The sequence below is a fragment of the Lithobates pipiens genome, unplaced genomic scaffold (genome assembly GCF_037356315.1).
Source record: "Lithobates pipiens isolate NorthernLeopardFrog02 unplaced genomic scaffold, aLitPip1_a1.2 Scaffold_25, whole genome shotgun sequence".
Lineage (NCBI taxonomy): Eukaryota > Metazoa > Chordata > Amphibia > Anura > Ranidae > Lithobates > Lithobates pipiens.
In genome coordinates, this window is record NW_027507787.1 from 170415419 (window position 1) to 170441881 (window position 26463).

At 44.5% G+C, this 26463-nt stretch overlaps 1 protein-coding gene across 1 annotated transcript in view; it reads left to right on the top strand.

Annotated features, from left to right (window-relative positions):
* Positions 1 to 6297: 6297 nt before the first annotated feature.
* LOC143929796 (ovostatin-like) overlaps positions 6298 to 26463 on the top strand; it is a 201808-nt gene continuing 181642 nt past the window's right edge. Inside the window, exon 1 of the mRNA XM_077453773.1 lies at positions 6298 to 6395. Coding sequence (XP_077309899.1) covers positions 6298 to 6395 — 98 coding nt within the window. The remainder of the gene's footprint in view (positions 6396 to 26463) is intronic.

Consider the following 26463-nt stretch of genomic DNA (forward strand, 5'->3'; position numbering starts at 1 on the left):
TTATCGGCCGATTTTTCGTTCTTGCTCTTCTGTAGTGGTTGTTGTCTGCGTGCCCTGACCGCAGTATACACCGCTATATTCACCTATATAGCTAGCGATATATCTATCTTTTATAATAGAGCTTGCAGTCAGTGTTAGGAGATTGTGCGTGCTGTCTGCGTGCTCTGAACGCAGTATACACCGCTATATCCACCTATATAGCTAACTATCTTGCTCGTTTTAAATAGAGCTTTCAGTCAGTGTTAGGAGATTATGCGTGCTGTCTGCGTGCTCTGAACACAGTATACACCGCTATATCCACCTATATAGCTAACTATCTTGCTCGTTTTAAATAGAGCTTTCAGTCAGTGTTAGGAGATTGTGCGTGCTGTCTGCGTTCTCTGAACGCAGTATACACCGCTATATCCACCTATATAGCTAACTAGCTTGCTCGTTTTAAATAGAGCTTTCAGTCAGTGTTAGGAGATTGTGCGTGCTGTCTGCGTGCTCTGAACGCAGTATACACCGCTATATCCACCTATATAGCTAACTATCTTGTTCATTTTAAATAGAGCTTTCAGTCGGCATTAGGAGATTGTGCGTGCTGTCTGCGTGCTCTGAACCCAGTATACACCGCTATATCCACCTATATAGCGAACTATCTTGCTCATTTTAAATAGAGCTTGCAGTCAGTTGTAAGAGATTGAGCTACACTTTAAAAATGTACCAGTTGAAAATTACAAACAGATTCAAATTAACAACACACACAACAAATCTACACAGTCCCTGTCTTGTTTGCACCGCCTGTATACTGCTGTTCTGAGTATATAGGGCCTGGGGGCCACACGTATTTCCTTTTTTTAATATGGGTACGGGGTTCCCCTTAATATGGGTACAAGACCCAAAGGGGCTGGTAATGGGCAGGGAGGGCTACCCATGCCATTTTTCTCAATGATTTTCAACCATATTGCAGGAACCAGATATAACATTAAAACTGCAAGCTGTTTTAGATGACGTTATTTCCGTTAAATGTCATTTTGTGCAGGGACTGTTCTAAACACGGGAAACACGTGGCACTTCACAGGCATACTACAGACACCCCCCCAGGCACGCTATTTAAAGGAATATTTCACTTTTTTTTTCACTTTAATAGTCATTAAAATCAGTGCTCCCACCAAAACGGCAATTTTTAAAACTTTTTTTTGCATTGACCCATGTCCCCTGGGGCAGGAGCCAGGTCCCCAAACCCTTTTTAGGACAGTATCTTGCATATTAGCTGTTAAAATTAGCACTTTTAATTTCGAACGTTCGAGTCCCATAGACTTCAATGGGGTTCTAACGTTCATACGAATTTGGGGTCCGTTCGAAAGTTCTGGTGCGAACCGAACCGGGGGGTGTTCGGCTCATCCCTAGCCGTAATGTGTGCTGTAACTTCTAGCAACTAGTCAGTAAGCAATAATGATATGCTGTAACTGCTGGCAACCAATCTCAATTGCTGCCTGATCTGATACAGAAAACTGATTTTAAGTCTAGCTGCTATTTATTGTATGTCTCAGAGTAGGTGGAGAGGGAAATTGCATGGGGGGGCCCCAAGAAAATTTTTGCCCAGGGTCCAATCTATACTTAAGACGGCCCTGTCCTTAGCATTTAGCTCTTCCCCTTCATCAACCCATTCCTGCTCCAAATTAGGAGAATCAGGGGAGGGGGATCTGTCACGCTTCTTGCCACCCTGCAAGACAGAGGCAGTCATGCCACCAATCAAGTTCTCTAACCCAATTAGAGCTGAGGACTAGGGATGAGCCGAACACCCCCCTGTTCGGTTCGTACCAGAACTTTCGAACGGACCCCACGTTCGTTACGAACGTTAGAACCCCATTGAAGTCTATGGGACTCAAACGTTCGAAATGGAAAGTGCTAATTTTATTGGCTAATATGCAAGATACTGTCCTAAAAAGGGTTTGGGGACCTGCCTCCTGCCCCAGGGGACATGGGACAATGCCTAAAATGTTTTTAAAAATGGCCGTTTTGGCGGGAGCACTGATTTTACTGACAATGAAAGTGAAAAAAAAAGTGAAATATTCCTTTAAATATGGTGCCTGGGGGGTGTCTGTAGTATGCCTGTGAAGTGCCACGTGTTTCCCGTGTTTAGAACAGTCCCTGCACAAAATGACATTAAACGGAAATAACACCATTTAAAACTGCTTGCGGTTTTAATGTTATATCTGGTTCCTGCAATATGGTTGAAAATCATTGAGAAAAATGGCATGGGTAGCCCTCCCTGCCCATTACCAGCCTATTTGGGTCTTGTACGCATATTAAGGGGAACCCTGTACCCATATTAAAAAAAGGAAATGCGTGTGGCCCCCAGGCCCTATATACTCAGAACAGCAGTATACAGGCGGTGCAAACAAGACAGGGACTGTGTAGGTTTGTTGTGTTAAGTTGAATCTGTTTGTAATTTTCAACTGGTACATTTTTAAAGTGTAGCTCCAGTCAAAAAAACTATTTTTAAGCTTTTTGGAAAACATAGGGAAGGGTTATCACCCCTGTATAATTTGTTTTGTCGTCCATCTTTTTTCATCTCACTTGCTGCTGTCTCCTTGCGTTTGCAAGTAGGAGATGTTTGTAAGTTGGATGTTTGAAAGTAGGGGCCTGCCCTATATGCTCTGCAGAAATGGCGGAACAAGGTGTTGGTTTTGCCACAACATTGTAAGCCCTCAAAGTGACTCTTGGTGGGCGCTGGAGCGCCCTGCTGTGAACGATTATATCAAGAATTGTAACTACATGCCATTGTTGAACAGTGGTAGAAAAATTGACCTTTGGTGGTTGTGGTGCTGGTGCCACAACACTATAAGTCCTCACCGTTACTCTGGGTGGGCACAGGAAGGGGCCCACCTGTGAAATATTATATCAAGAATTGTAATTACATGTCCCTGTTAAACAGGGGCAGAAAAATTTGGCCTTAGGCACTGCTGCTGGTGCCACCACACTGCAACCTCTTCCATATACTCTAGTTTTTTTGCTGGAATTAGCCCTGCTGCAAAGCATTGCATCAAAAATTGTACTTAGACGCCCCTGTTAAACAGGGGCAGAAAAATTGGGCCTTAGGCTGAGGTGAATATCGCGGTGTATACTGCGGTCAGGGCACGCAGACAATAACCAGAAAACAGCAGAGATAAAGGGGTATATACAGATGTATACTGTGCTGTGCTGGAGGCACACACAACTTCCAATAACTCCTGCAGATGGCAATTGGGCTCAAATAGAGAACAGCTATGTAGGTGGATTATAGCGGTATGTACTGGGTACAGAGCACGCAGACAGCACGCACTATCTCCTAACACTACTGACTGCAAGCTCTATTATTAAAGATAGATCACTAGCTATATAGGTGAGGTGAATATCGCGGTGTATACTGCGGTCAGGGCACGCAGACAATAACCAGAAAACAGCAGAGATAAAGGGGTATCTACAGATGTATACTGTGCTGTGCTGGAGGCACACACAACTTCCAATAACTCCTGCAGATGGCAAGTGGGCTCAAATAGAGAAGAGCTATGTAGGTGGATTATAGCGGTATGTACTGGGTACAGAGCACGCAGACAGCACGCACTATCTCCTAACACTACTGACTGCAAGCTCTATTATTAAAGATAGATCACTAGCTATATAGGTGAGGTGAATATAGTGGTGTATACTGCGGTCAGGGCACAGACAATAACCACTACACAAGAACAAGATAGGAAATCAGCCAAAAACGATCGGTGTGTACTGTGTTGAAGGTACACAGAACAGCCACTGCTTCAGATGCCAACACACTACACGAGGCCGCCTCAATGGCGGCCTTATATAGTGTGGGGCGTGCACTACACAGCCTGAGCTATGATTGGCCACAGGCAGGATCATGGCTCTCCTCGCTGCTGGCGCTGCGATTGGCCAAGCATGCGGGGTCACAGTTAATGCTTGGCCAATCATGAGCCAGCAATGCACTGCGCCATCACAGTGCATTGTGGGCCGTGAGCGCCACACGAATTTTGACGCGAACGGACCAAGAGTTCGGATTTCGCCGAACGGACGAACAGCCAATGTTCGAGTCGAACGTACGTTCGACTCGAACACGAAGCTCATCCCTACTGAGGACATATCCCTGGTGACAAAGGCTGAAGCAGCAGTGTTGACAGTAGGCACAATACTAGACCAGTGCAGTGGCTCAGATTGTCCTTGGTCTTTCAGGGTACACAACACTAGCTTTTGACTAGGCTCCTCAGGAGCTACTGATGACACAGATGAGCCCTTCCCTGTAGTGTTAGCCCCGCTCCTCTTTTTTGAAGAAATTGCAAGCCACAAAAAGGGAGTACCTGGGTTTAGTATTTACACCACCTTCTGTTTAAATAAGATGGCTGTGTCCCGAAACACTTGCGCATGCGTACACATTCCCCTGTGGTCATGGAAGACCTTCACGGCTGCACCAAGAGCTGCTGGATGTTGCTGGGAAGAAAATTCCTTCGGAAGACACGCCAAGGGCAAAATGTTAGCTCCCTTAGCGTGAATCGGGATTAGATACCGATGCCTCGTTGTAAGGTAAGTATTTGATAATGAGCTAGTATGTGCTGAATACTAGCTCATTATGCCTTTGCCTTACAGGTTTTTTTTCCCTGTGTGTATACAACCACTTTAACCACTTGCCAACTGCCGAATGCCAATATACGTCCTCACTTTGAGGATGGATATCGCTGTTTTGGCAGCAGCTAACTGCCATAACCCTGGTATCCCCATGTTTGGCTGGCGGTCGGCTACAAGATAAAAGTGGTCTCTGTGGCAGATTCAGTTTTATCGGTGGCGGGAGAGGGCCACCCCCTCCTGCCACGTCTGGTGCCCTCTGCCGCTTACCAGAGCCATCGGCAGAGGCGGAGGTGATCCAGTCCTCTGACTGTGCATGGGGACGAGTGAGGGGGAAGATGGCCCCCACCCGTCTCCATGACACGCCAAAACGTCACTTCCACCTATAGCTCTTAAAGGGCCATTTTTTTTAAATCATTTTTTTAAATGACTTTTTTTTTTATTGCATTTTTTTGTAAATATGAGATCTGAGGTCTTTTTGACTCAAAATTGTCTCATATTTAAGAGGTCCTGTCATGCTTTTTTTTCTATTACAAGGGATGTTTGCATTCCTTGTAATAGGATTATAAGTGACGCAATTTCATTATTTTTTTTAAAACGGTGTAAAAATAAGAAATGAAAGGTAAAATAAATACGATTTTCTTTTTAAACGCGCCCCATCCCGCCAAGCTCGCGTGAAGAAGCGAACGCATATGTGAGTAGCTCCCGCATAGGAAAACGGTGTTCAAACCACACATGTGAGGTATCACCGCGATCGGTAGAGCGAGCGCAATAACTCACGTCCTAGACATCCTCTGTAACTCAAAACACGCAACCTGTAGACTTTTTTTAACATCGCCTATGGAGATTTTTAAGGGTAAAAGTTTGTTACCATTCCACGAGCGGGTGCAATTTTGAAGCGTGACATGTTGGGTATCAATGTACTCGGTGTAACATATTCATAACATATTCACATTTCATAATATAAAAACAAATTGGGCTAACTTTACTTTTGTTTTATTTATTTTTATTAAAAAATGTGCGCTTGCAAGACTGCTGCGCAAATACGGTTTTACAGAAAGTATCGCAACGACCTCCATTTTATTTTCTAGGGTGTTAGAAAAAAAAAGTATAATGTTTGGGGGTTCTAAGTAATTTTCTAGCAAAAAAATGTTTTTAACTTGTAAACAACACATCTAAAAAAAGAGGCCCTTAAGTGGTTAATGTAATTGTCAATAAAAACCTTTGACACTTATGATATGCTTGTAATTATAGTTCATTATACCATAGTAACATCTGGCAAAAGAATCTAAAAACACTGAAGCAGCCGATTTTGTTAAAATTCACATTTGCGTCATTCTGTACGACTGTACAGATTCCCTAACACATGTCAAAGTTGCAAAACTGCGACCAGGAGTTCAGGTTTGTTTATTTTGCTGAAGGGGTCAGAATTGAAATGGCATACAAACAGATAGATATCAATTTCCTGGCGATGAGCCCCTTTAAATATGGAGCCTTACAAGCGGCTGTGTCCTAATTACAGGTCTTGCAGTCAGAGGATCTGCAAGGATTGTGTATTTGTGTACCACTCCCCACATCTCTTTCCTACCTCCTATTAATCACATGGGGAAACAATGCAAATGAGGGCAGACCCAGCTCTGGGTGTCACCCTATATAATGAGGTGTCAGTGCAGAGCTTGTCAGTCTTCTGTTGATACCATGTACTGGAGGGAGAGGCGGTGTCTGTGTGCCCTGGTGCTGCTGCTGCTGCTGCTGCTGCTGCTGCTGGGCTGCCTTGCTGGGGGGAGAGCAGAGCTGTGAGTTACCTCCTGAGATCAACTACTAGTAGAGGACTCTATTTATTTTAATTTTATTTATTTTAACTATTATATATATTTATTCATTGTATTTATAGAGCTGTAAACAATGTTTAGGCACACTTTATTTAGACAATTGGCCCCTTGAGGCAATCATGGCTTCCAACTTCCCCCGTTATGGGAAAAAAAAAAATATTGGGCCCCCTCTTTTTATAGCATTATTATTATTATTATTATTATTATTCCCCTCTCACACAATTTGATTGTGGGTGGAATAACTGCAATTCTTCCTGTGATTCAAAAGTGCATGGTAATCGCACATCTGGATGCCATTCATGTTAAGTGTAAAAAAAAATGTATTTGCAAAAGCGCATGTTTAAACAATTGTGCGAAGCTTGCCACCCTGAAAAGGGGCAGGAACTCCTTTTTTGGCAACAAATGTGCACAGGGCAACCCTTTGAAATGAATGGGCTCTCCCTATGCAGTAGCATGAGAACTGCTCATGCTAAATCCCAAGCCAGAATGTGAGCAATGTGAGTTCCTGTACGTGAAGTGTGACTGGGGCATTGAACTTTGTATGTTAAAAGAGATCTAGCACCACATTTTTTCTTTAAAAAAAATAAAAATAAATAAAAAAATTGAGAGAGAATGGAACATCTGTAAAGTGTGTATTGCTATCTGTGTACCTTGTTTTGGAACAAGATGAAATTGAGAAAAAAAAATCCCATTGTTTGGGTTGTCACCAGAACAGGAATATAGGGAAAATCTTCCAATGGAGACATTGTTCTGGTGACAACCAGGGATTTCTCCTTGCTTCTTGTTTTGGCTATGGGACAGGAAGTGAAGGAAAATCTCCCTGATCAATGGGACACAGATGGCAAAAGAAACTGACCCCACGCTATCGAAAGTGTGTGTGTGTAAATTTTTTTTTTTTATCCACAATTTATCCTGTGATTCAAAATTGCATGGTAATCGCACATCTGGATGCCATTTGTGACCCCTTTCACACAGGGGCGTTTTTCATGCGCCTCAGCTTTAAAAAAAGCGCCTGAAAGAAGCTGCAACTGCAATCCCAATGTAAAAGCCCGAGTGCTTTCACGCTGAGGCGCTGCGCTGGCAGGGCATCAAAAAAAAGTCCTGCAAGCAGCTTCTTTGCAGCGTTTTTGGAGCGGTGAATAAAACGCTCCTAAAGTGCGCCTTCCCATTGAAATCAATGGGAAGTCCCTGTAAAATGTCTGAAAAGCGCCTGAAAAATGCTATTGGCAGTAGCATTTTGTGGGCGCTTTTAACCCTTTATTTGGCCACTAGCAGGGGTTAAAAGCGCCCCAATAACGCTCGAAAAACACTGGTAAAGCGCTGCTAGTTTAAGCGGCGCTTTACGAGCGTTTTTCGGGCGCTGACATTGTGAAAGGGCTCTTAAAGCACTTGGGCTTTCACATTGGGACTGCAGGTGAGGCTTCTTTCAAGCGCTTTACAGGCTAAAGCTAAAGCGCCTGAAAAACGCCCCAGTGTGAAAGGGGTCTAAGTGCAGATGTTTTTACTTGCAAAAACACAACTTTAAAAAAAAATTGCGTGAAGCCCACCACCTTGAAAAGGAGCAGGAACTTTTTTTTTGCCAATAAATGTGCACAGGGTAGCCCCTTGTTGTAAGATTTATTTAGATCACCCATGAGGTTTAATAATTAATACATTAACATTGATCTCTGGATAAAAAAAAAAAATCACACATTAACAAATGCCACATGATTAAAGTAAAAGTACATTAAAAATGAAAATCAAAATTTTTATGCACACCAGGGCATTGCATACATCCTATAGGGATAAAATATGTAGATTTAACTCAATGATAAATATATACCCCATATAAGGTTGTACATGATGCTGTATTTCTTGTCGTGATCATTGAGTCCTTTATATATTAGGATGGCCTATATATGCCTAAGTTAAAACATGTTTTAATATTTTAACCTTAATGGTGGGGGGGGGGGAGGGGGGGCTTGGCATTTGGCCTCCAGTTCTAAGTGCACGCATGTTGAGTAATGTGTAAGTTTACCTTGCTCGGGTATTTAACCTCCTACAGAGATCACAATCCTCCTAATGCCTTAATTTGCTTTTATATTTTTTTCTCTCCAGAAGGACAGACAAATATTTGCTCAGGCATCATCCAGGGTCACCATCTATGGCTGGACTGAGATTAGGTCTCAGATGACACAATCCTATTCTGGTGCCTGTTCACAAATGTGTGACACAGATCAGCCCCCTGCTTTGTGGCTTGTTCCATAGTTATAATGTATAATGCTGCAGTCTAATTATGGGAGAGGAGATTGGGAAAATGCCTCCTCCTGGCTGCAGCAGACTGGTGACCTCATCTTAGTCTAGGCAAAGTCACTTGACACTAAGGCCACGTTGACAATATGTTTAGCAGGAATTGGCGTTCTCACTTTCACTTTTGTTTTGTTTGTAGTGCGATTCTCACACGGAAAAGTGTATCGCGCATAGGGCAGCCCATCCGCTTCTGTTTTATCACGTGAGAATCCCAGCCAAATCGCGCCACAGTTGGGTTGCCATTTATGTATGCCACCCAAATACACATTGTATGTTTTGCATATTCTGCCTGTAATGCCAAAGGACTACTTTGCGAACACAGATTTCCTTAAAGCTGGCTTTAGGGCTGGATCACACCACACAAATGCACTCCAGATCCGTTCCAGGTGCGTTTTATGGATGCATTCCAGATGCTTTTTGTTAATAATTCAGGCGGGCGTATGGTGGGCAGTATAGTTGTGGCTCAACTGCCTGGTTTTAATGCAACCCCGTCTTAATGCGAGTTTGGAGGTCTGTCCTTCAAAGCTAGGTTTACACTAGCCTACTATAAAACATGGCATTTACTATGCATGCTAGCTACCATCCCAGGCTAGGGTCAACATTGGCTCCTTGCTCAGGCACTTCCTGTTATGGGGTGACAACTGCCTTCCAATTCTTCTCTTGGCTGCCAGTCGCATGCTTCTCCGATGGAGACTAAGAGGCCGAGCTGATGCAAATTGCACAGCTATGGTCCAGTCGTCACCTTCATTAAACCAATCCAGAGCAATGCTGGAAAAAGTAAATGCAAACAAGTGGCTAAAAAAGGTTGTAGATGATCAGCCACATGCAAAAAGAAAGGGAAAACTCTTACAAAAAATGGTAATTCATATTCAGCAAACTAAATGTCAAGGTTTTCATCTACTTTAAGGATAACCAGTTTAGGACTATAACAGTAAATGTAAGACCAGATCCCAGCTTGATGAGGTTATAGTGCTTCATCCCATTAAAGATAAGAACACCTCTAGTGATGACCTACATCCCCCCCCCCCCCCCCCCCCGCTTCCATCCTTCCTATACTGATCTCTTTAAAAATCTTTGCTTGAAATGCTTCCCACCAGCAATTATAATAGTTATGTATTCAACCAAATTACTAGACATCTTAAAATGTATCTACTGAAAGTAACTGATTCTGACTTCTCTGTTTAAGAAATAAATAAAATCACTGATCATAAATAGCCCCCATAATGTGTCTAATATGTGTTTTTATGTTTATTTCTGATCTTCACCTCCATCTAGTGGCCATATTGTTTTTTCCTTGATTTGCAGTATTTCGGGAAAATGCCACATTATAGCCACTAGATGGCACTGACATAATAGACATATTAGGGTAATTAATCCTCAACTATGGAACTGTGTTCACTTTGATGTCAAATTTCAAAGTTCCTCTTTTGACTAAAATGCAGTTTTTGTTGTATTTTAGTCATCTGAATTGTGTTAGTCATTTTAGTAGGCTAAAATCATCAGAAAAATCAAAAGTGCTAATTTTAAAGGCTTGTATACAAGTTATTGCCATAAAGTGGGGACCCGGGTCATAACCCCAGGAGACATGCTTTATTGCATAAAACAATCTTTTTTTTCAGGAGCAGTGATTTTCATAATGCTTAAAGATAAAAATTAAATATTCCTTTAAATATCGTGCCTGGGGGTGTCCTTAGTCTAACTGTAAAGTGGCGCATCTGTACAATGTAAATAACATGCCGTAGCAATAATGACATTTCTAAAGGAAAAAATGTAATGTAAACTTGCTCACGGCTGTAATGTATTGCTGGCTCCCAGCAATATAGATGAAAAATCAGGGGGGAAAAAAGGTGCAGGGATTTTCTAATTTCTATTCAATTATTTTTACCCAATACTGTGCTCACCTCAGTGTCAGCCCTACATCCTTTAAAGTCCTATTTTTTTGCGGGGGGCGCGGGGGCTTTCTCAATACACATACTCTGAACGTGTGTGCACATGTGAACACGCTACACACGCTGACTGCAATCTACACTACTTTCCTAATCTCCATTAATTTGTTATATACAGCCACCGTGTAAGCAGAAGCCTTGTATAGTGGGGAGTGGAAGTGGCCGCCTGAGCTATGATTGGCCAAAGCCAAGGAGGCACCCGAGCTGAGCCACAGCTGTGTGTTCATTCAGACACGACGCCTCAGCATGGCCTCACCCGCTCTCCTCATTTGCTGACTTTGATTGACTGCAGCGGGAGCCAATGGCACCATTGCTGTCTGCCACGAGCACCCCATATGGTCGTTTTGTTCTATGAACACCCGCTGTTCGACTGGAACATCAGGACCATTTCTAATTCAGGTATTAAGGTTTGAACATGAACTAGATTTAGCCATTTTACTATATAATGTCTTCATAAAACCATATTCATAAACAATCAAATATTGCTTTTTGACAAACAGAAGAGCAACTTTATAATATAAAAAACAAACTGTCTCTCAATCTATACTTCATACTGGCGCAAAACAAGGCTGAATCAGATACTAATAGAGTTAAAGTTTAAACACATTAAAGTCCATGCCATTGACTTTATAGTCCATAGTACATCCGTGGGAAGGGAGAAATGATTGCACATATGGATGTGTATCTGAACGGGGTAGTGGAAGGCGGCAGCTGTCAGAGTATAGCCGGCTCCGTGTGAACAAGAAGGGAGAAGAAAAGGGGGAAGCGCCACCTGAGTGCAGAGATTAAAAAGCTTTATTGGCACAACAGCTGAAGAACACTTACAGGATGAAAAGTAATTCAGGCTCATAAGTCAAAGAATGAAGATGACCAGCCTACTTGGCGATCATACGGGTATACCGTCACTCTTCAGGCTGTGTGGATAGATGGATGTTGTCCTCAGCATCCTGTGGCCACCAGGAAGCAGGAACTGACAACCGGCATGGAACGCGCCCCGAAATGACATCACAGAAATTGGATGCTAGATGAGAAATGGATAGAGAATGGGCTATGCACTTGGATCACCAGCTCCTTCTACAGGCCTCTAGAAGGAGCTTGATGCTCCAAGAGCATAGCCCATTCTCTATCTTAGCCTGGAAGCATCTCATTTCTGTGATGTCATTTTGGGCCGCATTCCACGCTGGTTGTCCCTACTTCATGGTGGCCACAGGACACTGAGGACAACATCCATCTATCCAAACAGCCTGGAGAGTGATGGCATACCTGTATGGATGCCAAATAGCCTGGACATCTTCATCCTTGCACTTGTGAGCCTGAGTTACTTTTCATCCTGTAAGTGTTCAGCTGTTGTGTTAATAAAGTTTAATATCTGCACTCAAGTGGTGCTTCCCCCTTTTCTTCTCCCTTGTTCAAACAAACTGTCGGCTGTAATGCCATTGAACATATTAAAGTGATTGTAAAGGCAGAAAGTGTAGCAGCCTCACCTCAGCCCCTCTAATACCTGAGCCACATCTTAATCCAGCAATGTTGCACGTGTGCCTTGGCTGTCAAGGATTCTCCCTCCTGATTGGCTGAGACACAGCAGTGGTGTCATTGGCTCATGCTGCAGTCAAAGTCAGCCAATGAGGAGAGCGGGTGGGGCTGTACTGAGGTGCCATGCCTGAATTGACAGAGCTGTGGCTCAGCTCGGGTGCCTCCATAGTAAGCTGCTTGCTGTGGGGGCAATCGACGGGAGGGGCCAGAAGCTCCGGCGAGGGACCTAAGAGGAGGATCAGGGGGGTGATCTGTGCAATGCCACGGCACAGAGCAGGTAAGTATGACATGTTTGTTATTTTCAGAGAGACTTTAGTATCACTTTACCTGAATATATTACCAGGATTAGTAACTTGGTAAGAAAAATCCCTTGCAAGCATCATACCACTATGTATTGCATTTCTATACACAGGGGTACACTCTGGCTCATAATCTCTGCTTTCTTACTATTTGTGCAGACTATTTAGTTTTCTGTTAAGAATGAAGCCAGCGCCATCTTAGCTGCTACCTCATATTTTCTAACGCATTTGCACTTCCGCCCTGATTAGTATGGCAGAATATTGCACATGTACAGTACAAGTGAACCAACCAAGCCTTGCTTTCATGTAAAGTTACCATGATGACTTTATGAATGGGCAGCAGTCTCGCAGGATTTCATTGCAATGCTATGGAATAATGCTAACCGACATGGCATGTAGGTGCATAGATTGACAGCATGCTTAGTGTGCTGTATCGGGATAAAAATTCACATGTGCCAGTGGCGTCATTGAAAGAAAAAGCAAGTAATATCTCCTAAACTGCAAGTTAAAAGGCTTAACTCCATCCCCTACAGTTTGGCTTATGCTCACAACATTCCACTAAAAATGCCCTACTTAAACTCGCCAACCTACTAACTGCTAAAAACAGCCAGTACTCCATACTCCTACTCTTGGACCTTTCTGCTGCCCTCAACACAGTTGCTCACCCACTCCTCAATATCGCCACTCCCTTGGCCTCCGCGACTCTGCTCTTGGTTATTTCATGGGCAGTTGATAACCTCCCATGGCTTTCAATATCACCTCTACGCCAACACCCAGTTCTATCTCTACTCCTCAGCTTACCTCCCCTTCCCCAAACTCCTCATGTATCACAAATTTACTGAGGGACATGTGCGTATGGATGTCACACCACTTCCTCAAACTCAATCTTCCTAATCTTAGATCAACAGCATAGCCATTGGTCCCACCGCACATGGCAGGGTGCTGGGTGTAATCCTAGACTCTGACCCCTCCTTCTCCTCAGGTCCAATCTCTGGCTACATGCCATCTTAACCTCCAACATTTCTAAAATTCACCGCTTCCTGACTAAAGAAAACAACTTATTCACTCCTTGATTACCTCCCGCCATGACTACTACAACTCCCTTCTCCCTGGCCTACCTTTACACAGGCTATCCACCCCTTCAGTCTATTAAGTATGCTGCTAGACTAATACCTTACTAGCGGCTGCCCCTCTGCCAATCCCTTCACTGGCTTCCCCTACCCCACCGTATAAAAGTTGACCTACTAACAGCAACATACAAGACCATCCACATCGCCCCCCCCCCCCCCCCCCCCCCAGCTACATCAACCTCCTCTGCAGATATTAACCAAATTGCCCTCTCCGCTCCTCCCTGGAACTCCTGCTCTCTAGCTCCCTTGTTACCACCTCCCATGCACGCCTCTAAGGACTTCTCTAGCGCCTCTCCCATCCTCAGGACCTCCCTGCCCCAGTATGTCCAGTCAACCTCTACCCTGTCTGTTTGTGATCCCTGAAAACGCACTTATTCAGGGAAGACTAATCCACCTAAGAACTGTACCTAAATCACCTACAGCAGATTATCTCCTACAGCTATTACCTTTTTGTACCATCCCCTCCTCCCTTTAGATTGTCAGCTCCGTGAGCAGGGCCCTCCTATTCATTTTGTATTATAATTGTACTGTCCCCCTCTACATTGTAAAGCACTGTACAAACTTGCAAGTCAATTTGTACTGTTCTTGTATGGCCAAGGTTGTCCAGGTGAACCTTCAGTATGTAGCTTCCCCTCCCCCCAGCCCCCCCAATACTTAACTGAACCTGATCCAGTGATGTGCATGAGAGCAAGCCTGTGTCATTGGCTCAGATGCAGAGGCCATTGGAATGATCCCGCAATGTCACCACCCTGAGCTGATTTGTCATTTGGGTGCAGGCACCTGCATTGTAAGCAAGGGAAGCCTCCAGGCTTCACAACGGGGTTCCTACTTTGCATGCACAAATTGCATAGCATGGTCCCACAGTCTTCTGGGACCTGTGTGTGTGGCCCAGAAGGCGGTGGGGGGAGATGGCCAGAGATGTTGTAGATCGCCGATGGCAATCTTACCCTGAAGTGGGAGCAGGTACCTGTCAAAACCAGGCACCAGTCTAGTCCCCCACCCAAATTTGGCAGTGGTGGGTGTGGACAAGCGGAGTTCCCCCTTTTGGGCCATTTAGTTGACAAATAATTTCACTGATGAAATTAGCACTGCTATGCTATCACACCGTTAGTTTCATACACGGTCCATTAGTGTCAGCCTCTTGTATTCATTGGGACAGCAGCAGACTTGGGCAGTACTTGTAGCCAATCAGATATTCCGCCTACACATGTGCTTCCTTGTCAGGGATTGAGGTGACTTTTCAGAATCCCGCTACTCATTCACTGTCCGCTCACAAGCTAGGGACTTTGTTGTAACTGCGATGGAGAAAGATCAGATCCCCACCTGGGCTGTACTATGTGGCAGAGCTGTGTGAATTTCAGGCCTGGATAGACATAAACACAAATCCTTAATGAACAGGAAAATTCCTTTTGTAGAAAGCTGTCTTTTAACAGGTGAATATTTCTACAGCTGGGTGCCTGGACACTGCAGAGAACTCTTTGATATGGCAGTTTCCTGCACTACAAAGCCAACTGGTGTAAAGGTGGACAATAGGAGCACTGGTGCATGACGGAGAACAGTACAACTGGGTGGGGTATGCGGCACCAAAATATATTCAGTGATTACCGTATGTGCTGAAATGGTGCCAGTGGTTGTAGCTCAATTCAGTGAATTGAAAGAGGTCAATGGCCATGCACATACAGTACTTGTCCTTTAGTAAAATATGGGGCTTTCAGTGGCATAAGAAAAAAGGCTCCTGTGTCAGTAGTGACACTGGAAGGAAGAAACCTGTGTCTGTGAAAGGGAAAAATGTCCTGCCATCGTGTCATTAGAAGGAAGACGTGCCCCCCTGTCTGTTTTCACTTGAAGGAAAACATGCTTCGGCTTGTCATTACAATGAAGGTCATCTACCTATTAGATAATGAGCCTGTTCATCAATGGGAACCATTTTGCATTTCTCTCCAGCATGGAAAGCACTGATTTTAAAGGGTCTCATTTTAACTTTTAATGTACAGTACATGTAGTAGTGTGTGTTTGCTTTTATTTTTTAGCACGCATACAGCTTGTCAGCTTCCACATACATGGCTTCCCCCCACCCAACCTTTTGCTCTCCTAGACAGAAGTTGTCTGAGTTTCCCAGGCCCAGAGCACTGGCTACCTGTCTTAGGTGAGTTTAAATTGGCCTCGGGGAGAAGAACAAGATCCGAACTGGACCATGGATCAGAGATCCCTGAACGCGTATGAGAAGAGCCAGAGATGCATAAAACCTGAACAGGGCATTTTCCGGAGATCACGATCACTATCGCGAAAAGCCAATAAATATAAAAAATTTCTCAACTTTTAATTTATTGGTTTTTCATGTAACATTTTCCTGCTCCCACCAGACCATGTGACCAGTGGTGTAACTAGAACCTTCAGACCCTATTCACACCTGAGTGTTTTGTAGCTTGAAGCCTGAAGCTACAAAACGCTAGAGGGGAAAAAAAATCTATTCTCAATGGAGATGGTTCACATCTCCATTCCATGTTGCCTGAAGCCGAACGCCTGAAGCTCAAACAAGTTCCGGACCCTTTTTTGTCGCTCGAATTGAGCAGATTTGGGCATTTTTCTTCTTTTAACATGGATGACCTTTTGCCCTGCACAAAATCGTGGCAAATCGCGTTAAACGCCACGAACCGCGGTAAAAAAACGCTGCAAAATCGCAGTAAATTTGTGCGTTTTCTGCTTGAAAACGCTACGCTCAGGTGTGAATGCAGCCTCAGGGCCCCGATGCAAGAAACCATGGAGGGCCCCCCCCCCCCTGACCTCCGGACAAAGCTCTTTTCTCTGAGCCTAATGGTGGAACACCAGGGCCCGGTCCCAAGTGGGTGGCTGCATATAAAGGAACCGATTTCTCAATTTCCCCCCGCTTCTCCTCCTCTCCCTCCCACAGGCATTCAGCGGCTGCAGGGGGAAAATGGAGAGACCGGTTCCTCTGTCTGTGTTTCACAATCTTTTTCCAGTCAGGGCACCCTTGAAGTGAATGGGGCCGCACTCCAAACCCCCTGCAACTGTGTGCATTGCATGCAGTTGCAGCATAGTGATGATGCATTTAAGGGGTTAAAACAGGTGGTCAGTAGGCAACATATTGCCTCTCTACCGGCTGTCAAATGCCTCTGAAAAGTGATCTGAGCATGGAACGCTTTTCGGAGAAACAGCATTTTACATAAAATGTGCATACATGTAAGCATACACACACATAGAAATGTATGTACCGTATATACTCGAGTATAAGCCGAGATTTTCAGCCTCTTTTTTGAGGCTGAAAGTGCCCCCCTCGGCTTATACTCGAGTCATCGCTGTCTGCCTGCTCGATCAGCGTGTCGAGCAGACAGACAGCGGCCATTCTATTCTAATTCAAAAGCCGCGCCTCCGGCTCCGCCTTCGCCTGTGATAGGCGGAACACTGAATTTCCCAGCAGCCTGTGTTCCGCCTATCACGGACATCCGCTCATCCTCGTACTACGGACGAGGATGAAAGGATGGCCGTGATAGGCGGAACACAGACTGCTGGGAAATTGTGTTCCGCCTATCAGACAGGGAGGCGCGGCATTTGAACAGGAAAATGGGCGCCGACGAAGAGCGGTGATCCTGGGACGGGACCGGACGGAGGCTCGGCTCGGGACGGGACCGGACGGAGTCTCGGGACGGGACCGGACCGGACGGAGGCTCGGCTCGGGACGGGACGGAGGCTCGGGACCGGACGGAGGCTGGGGACACAGGTAGGCTGGACACACACACACACACACACACACACACACACACACACACACACACACACACACACACACACACACACACACACACACACACACACACACACACACACACACAGGGATGGATGGATGGACACACACACACACACACAGGGATGGATGGATGGATGGACACACACACACACACACACAGGGATGGATGGATGGATGGACACACACACACACACACAGGGATGGATGGATGGACACACACACACACACACACAGGGATGGATGGATGGATGGACACACACACACAGGGATGGATGGATGGACACACACACACACAGGGATGGATGGATGGATGGACACACACACAGGGATGGACAGGCATATCTCACCCTCGGCTTATACACGAGTCAATAGGTTTCCCAGTTTTTTGGGGGTAAATTGGGGGCCTCGGCTTATACTCGGGTCGGCCTATACTCGAGTATATACGGTATGTGCCCAAAATTTTTAGGGGGGCGCAAGCAAACTGAAAATTTCAGAAAAAAACATAAATTACAGCCACTGTGCCCATCAAATGTCACCACTGTGCACATCAAATGCTGTTCGTGTGCCCATCAAATGTTGCCACTGTGAATCCCCACCGCTCGCTGTCTGCCTGCCACTTACAGTACCCTGTCTTGGTGGGGCAGCGGGTAACGGCCATGAGAGGGGTCCTCCATGCATCTCCTGCCATCCTCATCTCCCGTCCTCTCCTCCTCATAGGCGTCCAATAGCTGCGCCTATCGTTTCAGCCAATCAGGTGACGGGTAACAGACCCGCACACCTGATTGGTGGAGAGGCGGTTCAGTGTTAGGAAAGTGAATATTAATTCACTTTTCTAACACACCTGGGTGGATTGTGAGCGTCAAGCATGGTGCTTGCAGTTCACCTATTTTGAAGCCTATTGGAGCCTATGGCTAATCAATGCTATACATGAATCTATCCATTGGTCATAGAGGGGGCGGTACCTGTGCACCCTTTTGGATGCACCGCCACTGATAAACACATGCACATATGCATACATGCACACTCACATACATGCGCACGCAAGCATGCTTGCGCACACACGCACGCAAGCACGCACAAGCACGCAAGCACGCACAAGCATGCACGCGCGCACAAGCATGCGCGCACACGCACAAGCATGCACATGCATGCACATGCACACGCACAAGCATGCACATGCACAAGCATGCACACGCACACGCATGCACAAGCATGCACACGCACACGCACAAGCATGCACATGCGCACACGCACGTGCACGCGCACAAGCACGCGCACACGCACAAGCACGCGCACACGCACACGCACAAGCACGCGCACACGCACAAGCACGCACATGCGCACACGCATGCGCACACACGCACACACGTGCACACACGCGCACACGTGCACACACGCGCACACGTGCACACATACAAGCGTGCATGCAATGGCAGGGCAGCATATAAAAATGGACGTACCTGTACGCCAACATGCCTGCCCATGCCATTCTGCTGATGTGCATTGGTCGGGAACTGGTTAATTCAGATTTTCGTACAAATGCATTTTTAAACAAAATAAACTAATTTCGGGACTAAATTTATTTTTCGGACAAAATTCTAAAACAAACTATTTCATTGTGCACCTGTCTTCTTCTGGGACGACAGTCATGCAGACCAATTTGGTGGTGTGCGGCGTATGGTCTGAGCACTGACAGGCTGACTCCCCACCCCTTCAAACTCTGCAGCAATGCTGGCAGCACTCATATGCCCATTTCCCAAAGACATCCTCTGGATAGGACGCTGAGCATGTGCACTCAACTGCTTTGGTTGACAAATGGCCAAGCCTGTTCTGAGTGGAACCTGTCCTGTTAAACCGCTGTATGGTTTTGGCCACTGTGCTGCAGCTCAGTTTCAGGGTCTTGGCAATCTGCTCATAGCCTAGGCCAATGATGGCAAACCTTGGCACCCCAGATGTTTTGGAACTACATTTCCCATGATGATCATGCAGTGTAGTCGAGAATTATGGGAAATGTAGTTCCAAAACATCTGGGGTGCCAAGGTTAATCACTGGCCTAGGCCATCGTTATGTAGAGCAAGAATTATTTTTTTCACATCCTCTCTCGAATTATTTGCCATGAGGTGCCATGTTGAACTTCCAGTGACCAGTAAGAGTGATGCAAATATATAATAAAATTACAAAAATGTGAGGGGTGTACTACTCACATTTGGGAGATGATGGTGTGTGTGTTTATAACCTAACCCTGCATTAAACGTCTCCAACTTTATCCCTGACCTGTTGTGTCCGTTGGCCTTCATGATGCTGTTTGTTTACTAAGGTTCTCTAACAAACATCTGAAGGCTTCACGGAACAGCTGTATTTAAACTGAGATTAAGTTACACACAGGTAGACTCTATTTTCTAATTAGATGACTTCTAAAGGCAATTGGTTCCACTAGTTAGGGGTATCAGAGTAAAGCTGGCCATACACCTATAGATTATCTGCAGATTTTCTATGGTTAGATGGAAAAAGTGCAGCAGATTTCTCCATGTTCGCTAAACTGTGTGGATGGAGGAATCTCCCACTTTTTCCATGTAACCATAGAACATCTGCAGATAATCTATAGGTGTATGGCCAGCTTTTAGGGTGCTGAATACAAATGCACGCCACACTTTTCACATTTGTGAAAAAAACAAACTGAAAGGCATTTATCATTTTCCTTCCACTTCACAACTTTATGTGCCACTTTGTGTTCTATAACCTAAAATCCCAATAAAATCTATGTTTTTGGTTGTAACATAACAGATGTGGAAAATTGCAAGGGGTATGAATACTTTTTCAAGGCACTAATCAAAATATGTAAGAATTAGCACTCGGAGGTCAATTTCCCCAAATTTGGAGACCAAACTTAACTTTGGTCAGTTGTACAAGTGCAAATGGAGCCTTCAGCTGCACAATCGGCTTCTAAATTTAACTTCAGCAATTAATCTTTGAGAAAAAAAAAACCTAGAAGCTGATTGGTTTCTATGCACAGCTGCGCCAGATTCTGAACTCTCCAGTTTTATCAAATCAACCCCTATATACAGTAGTCACTTCTATCAGGGCAGGAAACTGTGTCTGAGAATATTAATCTAGACAATGTGGGTTCTTTAACCACTTCCCGACCAGCGCACGACGATGTACGTCGACAGAATGGCACGGGCAGGCATATTGGCGTACATGTACGTCCAATATTCGATGCCGCCGTGCCATCGGGAGCGCGCCGCCGGCGGCGCGCTCCCGCGCTGGTCGGGACCCCCGTGAGTCCGGTCGCGGGACCCGCGGACTCGATCGCCGCGGGCATCCCCGCGATCGTCTCACGGAGCGGCCGAATGGAGGAAATGCTGTATAAACAAAATTTTTCCATTCTGCCTAGCAACTAGTGACGCTGATCTCTGCTCCATGTGATTGGAGCAGAGATCAGTGTACACTAAATGAAAGCCCAACCCCCCCACAGTTAGTAACACACCCCTAGGAACACTTAACCCCTACACTGCCACCCACTGGTTAACCCTTTCACTGCCAGTGTCATTTACACAGGAATCACTGCATTTATATAGCAGTGATTACTGTATAAATGACAATGGTCCCAAAAATGTGTCAAAAATGTCCGATGGGTCCCCCACAATGTCGCAGTCACAATAAAAATCGCAGATCGCCGCCATTACTAGTAAAAAAAAATAATAAAAAATTTATAAAAATGCTATAAAACTATCCCTATTTTGTAAACGCTATAACTTTTGCGCAAACCAATCAATAATCGCTTATTGCGATTTTTTTTTTTTACCAAAAATATGTAGAATATGTATCGGCCTAAACTGAGGGAAAAATTTTTTTTTTATATATTTTTGGGGGATATTTATTACAAAAAGTAAAAAATAATGCATTTTTTTTCAAAATTATCGCTCTATTTTTGTTTATAGCGCAAAAAATAAAAACCGCAGGGGTGATCAAATACCACCAAAAGAAAGCTCTATTTGTGGGAAAAAAAGACGTCAATTTTGTTTGGGAGCCACGTCGCACGACCGCGCAATTGTCAGTTAAAGCGACGCAGTGCCGAATCGCAAAAAGTGGTCTGGTCTTTGACCAGCAAATTGGTCCGGTCTGAAAGTGGTTAATATAGCGGTGCATCTATACAGAAGACTTGTCAAAACAAATGTCAATGTTAAAGTGGTTGTATAGTCTATTTTTTTTTTTTTTTTTTTTTACTTTTACCTACAGGTAAGCCTATAATAAGGCTTACCTGAAGTAAAAAAATAAAAATCTCCTAAACCTGTACTGTTTAGGAGATATTGCCCCTCGCAATGAGCCGCAGACTGCAGCAGCGCATGCGCACAGGGGTTTCTTGTCTGGAAGCCCGGCAGACGCCGGACCCAGCCGGAATAAAATCTCCCGCGTGCATGTGCGGCAGTGATATCGCTGCTCTGGCCACTCGCAGTGATATCCGGAAGATGCGCCGAGGGAACATGTCAGCTCCCTTGGCGTGTATCAGGCGATATGTCGGGGCCTCATTCTAAGGTAAGTATTTCAGAATGAGCTAATATGCTGTGCATACTAGCTCATTATGCCTTTTCCCTTACAGGTATGAAAAAAAAAAATTTCAGCGGGTTTACTACTGCTTTAAGTATTGGTTAAAAAGGGTTTGGCATACCTAGCAATGTAGCTACATGCAGCATGTGCATTGTGTGGTTGGCTTTATAAATGGAAGGATGTGGTTTACTTATGAGAGTGTGATGCAAGCCAGTCTGACAATGCTTCCAGCAGATATCAATGTGGATAGTCTGACAAGGCGGATTCCATTTGTAGGAGGATCTGAATTACTTGCTAAAATGCTCCATCTGGTTAATTAGGATTTTCTGCCTGATCAAGTAGGAGTTTGGAATGTTTTCCATAATTCCCTCTGCATTCCATTATCATTCACGACAGGAAAAACGTCTGAACTATGATAAATTATCTGACACTGGAGAACTTCACCTTCGTTTTTTTTTTTTCACTCTAGCAAACTTTCACTGATTGAAGGCAGACACCGGTTTTGTTTTATACAGCTGTAGTTACAACCTGATATCCAAGTAAAAGATCTAACACTGTCAGGAAAAAAAAAAATCAAGAGAACTGCAGCCCTTTACAACACTAAATACCAGGATCATAGCTTTTAAAGAAAAAAGCAGGGTGGGAGAGGCGCTGTCCTAAGTGTAGTATTAAAATTATACCTTTAACAGCTTGCCAACCAGCCGACTTCATTATACTGCAGAAGGTCAGCATGACCCGCGAGTCGTCGTAGCTATACGTCTGCTCGCAGGTATGCGCCTGCTGCACTGCGGGGGGGCCCATGCTCGTGGCTGGTCGCGATGTCCGCAGGTGAAGAGCGATCGCAGGGACACGTGTAAACACACAAATCCCTGTTCTGTGAGGAGAGACAGATTGTAAGTTTCTAATAGCTAGGAACTACGATCTGTCATTTCTTCTAGGTCAGTCCCCCTCCCCCTTACAGTTAAAAACGCACACAGGGAACACAGTTAAACCCTTAATCGCCCCCTAGTGTTAACCCCTTACCTAGCAGTGACATTTTTACAGTAATCAGCACATTTTTATAGCACTGATCGCTGTATAAATGGCAATGGTCCCAAAAATGTGTCAAGTGTCTGTCTGCCATAATTTCGCAGTCCCGATAAAAATTGCAGATCGCTGCCATTACTAGTAAAAAAAATAATAAAAATTCTATAATTATATCCCCTATTTTGTAGATGGTATAACTTTTACGCAAACCAATCAATATACGCTTGTTGTGATATTTTTGGTAAAAAAAAAATGTAGAATACATATCTGCCCAAACTGAGAAAAAATTAGCTTTTTTTTTTTTTTAAGAAAATGGGGATATTATAGCAAAAAGTACAAAATATTGTGTGTTTTTTTTTTTTTTTTTTTTTGCGCAAAAAATAAACGCAGAGGCAATCAAATACCACCAAAAAGCTTGTGGGGGGAAAATACGTCAATTTTGTTTGGGTGCAGCGTCAAACAACCGCACAATTCAGTTAAAGCGGCATAGTGCCGAATGGCAAATGGCCCAGTCATTCAGCAGCCAAATCTTCTGGGGCTGAAGTGGTTAAAATGGATTCGATTAAAAAACGCTTACAAGATGGTAGATGATGCATACTCCTCAGAGTAAAGTGAAGTCCTGGTATTCACCATGACTCTGCGGGTCCCACTGCTGTTCCAGATCGCTGGAAAGGATTGGGCAGCTGGCTTGAATGGATCAGTGTTTCACCAGGAAGCTCTGTGATTTTAAGTGTTTTTAATCTAATCCTAATAAAGTCATAATTTTTAATATTACTCAGGTCAGCGCCTCCCTGTTTTTTTTTTTCCCTTTACAGCAGAAGTAAACCCATCATTTTAACAGTATCAAAAAACTAATTTCCGGCATGTGCCGGAAATGTAACACTCCCTTTGGTTGTGCTCTCAACCAAACTGTCAAACCATCCAATAGCTGGTGTCCTAATGGATCACATGTGCAGAATCATAGCAGTTGTAGTTAAAACCGAGGCAAAGATGACAGCTTCCTTGGCTGAAACAGATAGGGGGTATACTTACACTTTAAATGTCTTGCAAAGTTCTGGACACACTCTGAAGAATGGCTGCCTTGCTTTTTAAACCCTTAAAGCGGAGGTCCACCCTAAAGTGGACCTTTCCACTCATTGGAATCCTCCCCCCCCTCTGGCGCCACAATTGGCACCTTTCAGGGGGGGGGTGCAGGTACCTGTACAGCAGGGGTTGACAAGGTTAAAAAAGTTAGGAGCCAGGTCTGTGACAGCGATCTGGACCTGTCCCTTGCCTGACATGGAGACTAGTGAGGGGAAGATAGCCCCCAGCCCCCCACCTGTCTCCAAGTCATTGCCCATAGCTCTTAGAGGGACTTTTTATTTTTTTCAAATTAGAATTTTTTTTTAAATTGCATTTTAGTGTAAATATGAGATGTGAGGTCTCTCTGACCCCATATCTCGTATACAAGAGGACCTGTCATGCTTTTTTCTATTACAAGGGATTTTTACATTCCTTGTACCGTAATAGGAATAAAAGTGACACACTTTTTTTTTTTTTTTTTTTTTTTTAAAGAACAGTGAAAAAAATAAAAGTTAAAATAAGAAAAAAATATATATTTTAAACGCGCCCTGTCCCGCCAAGCTTGCGTGCAGAAGCGAACGCATATATGAAAGCAGTGTTCAAACCACACATGTGAGGTATCGCTGCGATCGGTAGAGTGAGAGCAATAATTCTAGCTCCAGACCTCCTCTGTAACTTAAAACGTGCAACCTGTAGAATTTTTTTAAACATCGCCTATGGAGATTTTTAAGGGTAAAAGTTAGTCGCCATTGCATGAGCGGGCGCAATTTTGAAGTATGTCATGTTGGATATCGATTTACTCGACGTAACATTATCTTTCCCAATATAAAAAAAAAATTGGGCTTTACTGTTTTATTTTTTTTGTTATTAAATACATTTTCCCCAAAAAAGTGCGCTTGTAAGTCCGCTGTGCAAATACGGTGTGACAGACAGTATTGCAACGACCACCATTTTATTCTCTAGGGTGTTAGAATAATATATATATATATATATATATATATATATATATATATATATATAGTTTAGGGTTCTGAGGGAAGGAGATGGAGCTTCCCCTGCCAGCCTATTAGCATTGCTGGTTGTAATTCCAACAGCCACCACAAGAGGGCACCAGATTCCAGAAGGAACCATAGGATCGTAGAAGGCCTCAAAGCCGGGGGCTCAATTACCGGTGGCGCGGCCCGACGCGATCACGCTGGGGGGGGTGTGCACGGTGACAGGATGCCCCCAGCTGTGATGCCCCAGGTCGCTAATTCTAGTCGCAAATGCGACCTGGCGCCCGGGTTTTGTCGAGCCCTGCTGTACAGTACAGGTATCTGCACCCACTTCCGGCATAGCTATCTGCGGAAAGGGGCGTAGATTCTGCAGAATCTACGCCCCTTTCCGAAAGTCCCCCGCTGCCTGCTGGGAAACACAGGGATCCCAGAGACAGCGGGACCACCCTTATTGCGCGACTCGCGCATGCGCAGTAGGGAACCGGGAAATGAAGCCGAAAGGCTCCACTTTCTGATTCCCATAGCCAAGATGGCGGTGGCAGCACCGGAGAGACGATCGAGAGATCGGCTTCGGGTGCCGACATCGCGGGCGCGCTGGGCAGGTAAGTGCCCTTATTTTAAAAGTCAGCAGCTGCAGTATTTGTAGCTGCTGGCTTTTAAAAAAAAAAAAAAAAAAACGGCGGACCTCCCGCTTTAATACCCCTTTCTTTTCCAACCACCCAACCTATGGATGCTTCACCATCCAGCTATTACAGCCACAGACTATACCCCTAAGGATTACTCCATTTGGAGCACCAGAAAACAGACTATACTGCTAAGATCATAGCTACAGTCATGATCTTGTAATCACTTCCTTGTAGGAAGTTTAAATACATAATCTGATATTACCGTGCATCCGTAAAGTATTCACAGCACTTCACTTTTCCACATTTTGTTATGTTACAGCCTTATTCCAAAGTGGATTAAATTATTATTCTTACTATTTTCCTCAAAATTCTACCAACAATACCCCATAATGACAATGTGAAAGAAGTTGGAAATCTTTGCAAATTTATGGAAAAAAAAATCCCATGTACACAAGTATTCACAGCATTATCTCAATACTTTGTTGAAGCACCTCCTGGCACCAATTAGTCTCCAGTCTTTTTGACTATGCTACAAGCTTGGCACACTTATTTTTGGTCAGTTTCTCCTATTTTTCTATGCAGAGCCTCTCAAACGCAATCAGGTTGGATGGGGAGTGTTGGTGCACAGCCATTTTCAGATCTCTCCAGAAATGTTCAATCGGGTTCAAGTCTGGGCTCTGGCTGGGCCACTCAGACATTCAGAGTTGTACCATAGCCATTCCCTTATTTTGGCTGTGTGCTTGGGGTCATTGACCTTTTGGAAGATGAACCTTCACACCAGTCTGAGGTCCAGAGCTCTCAGGAGCAGGGTT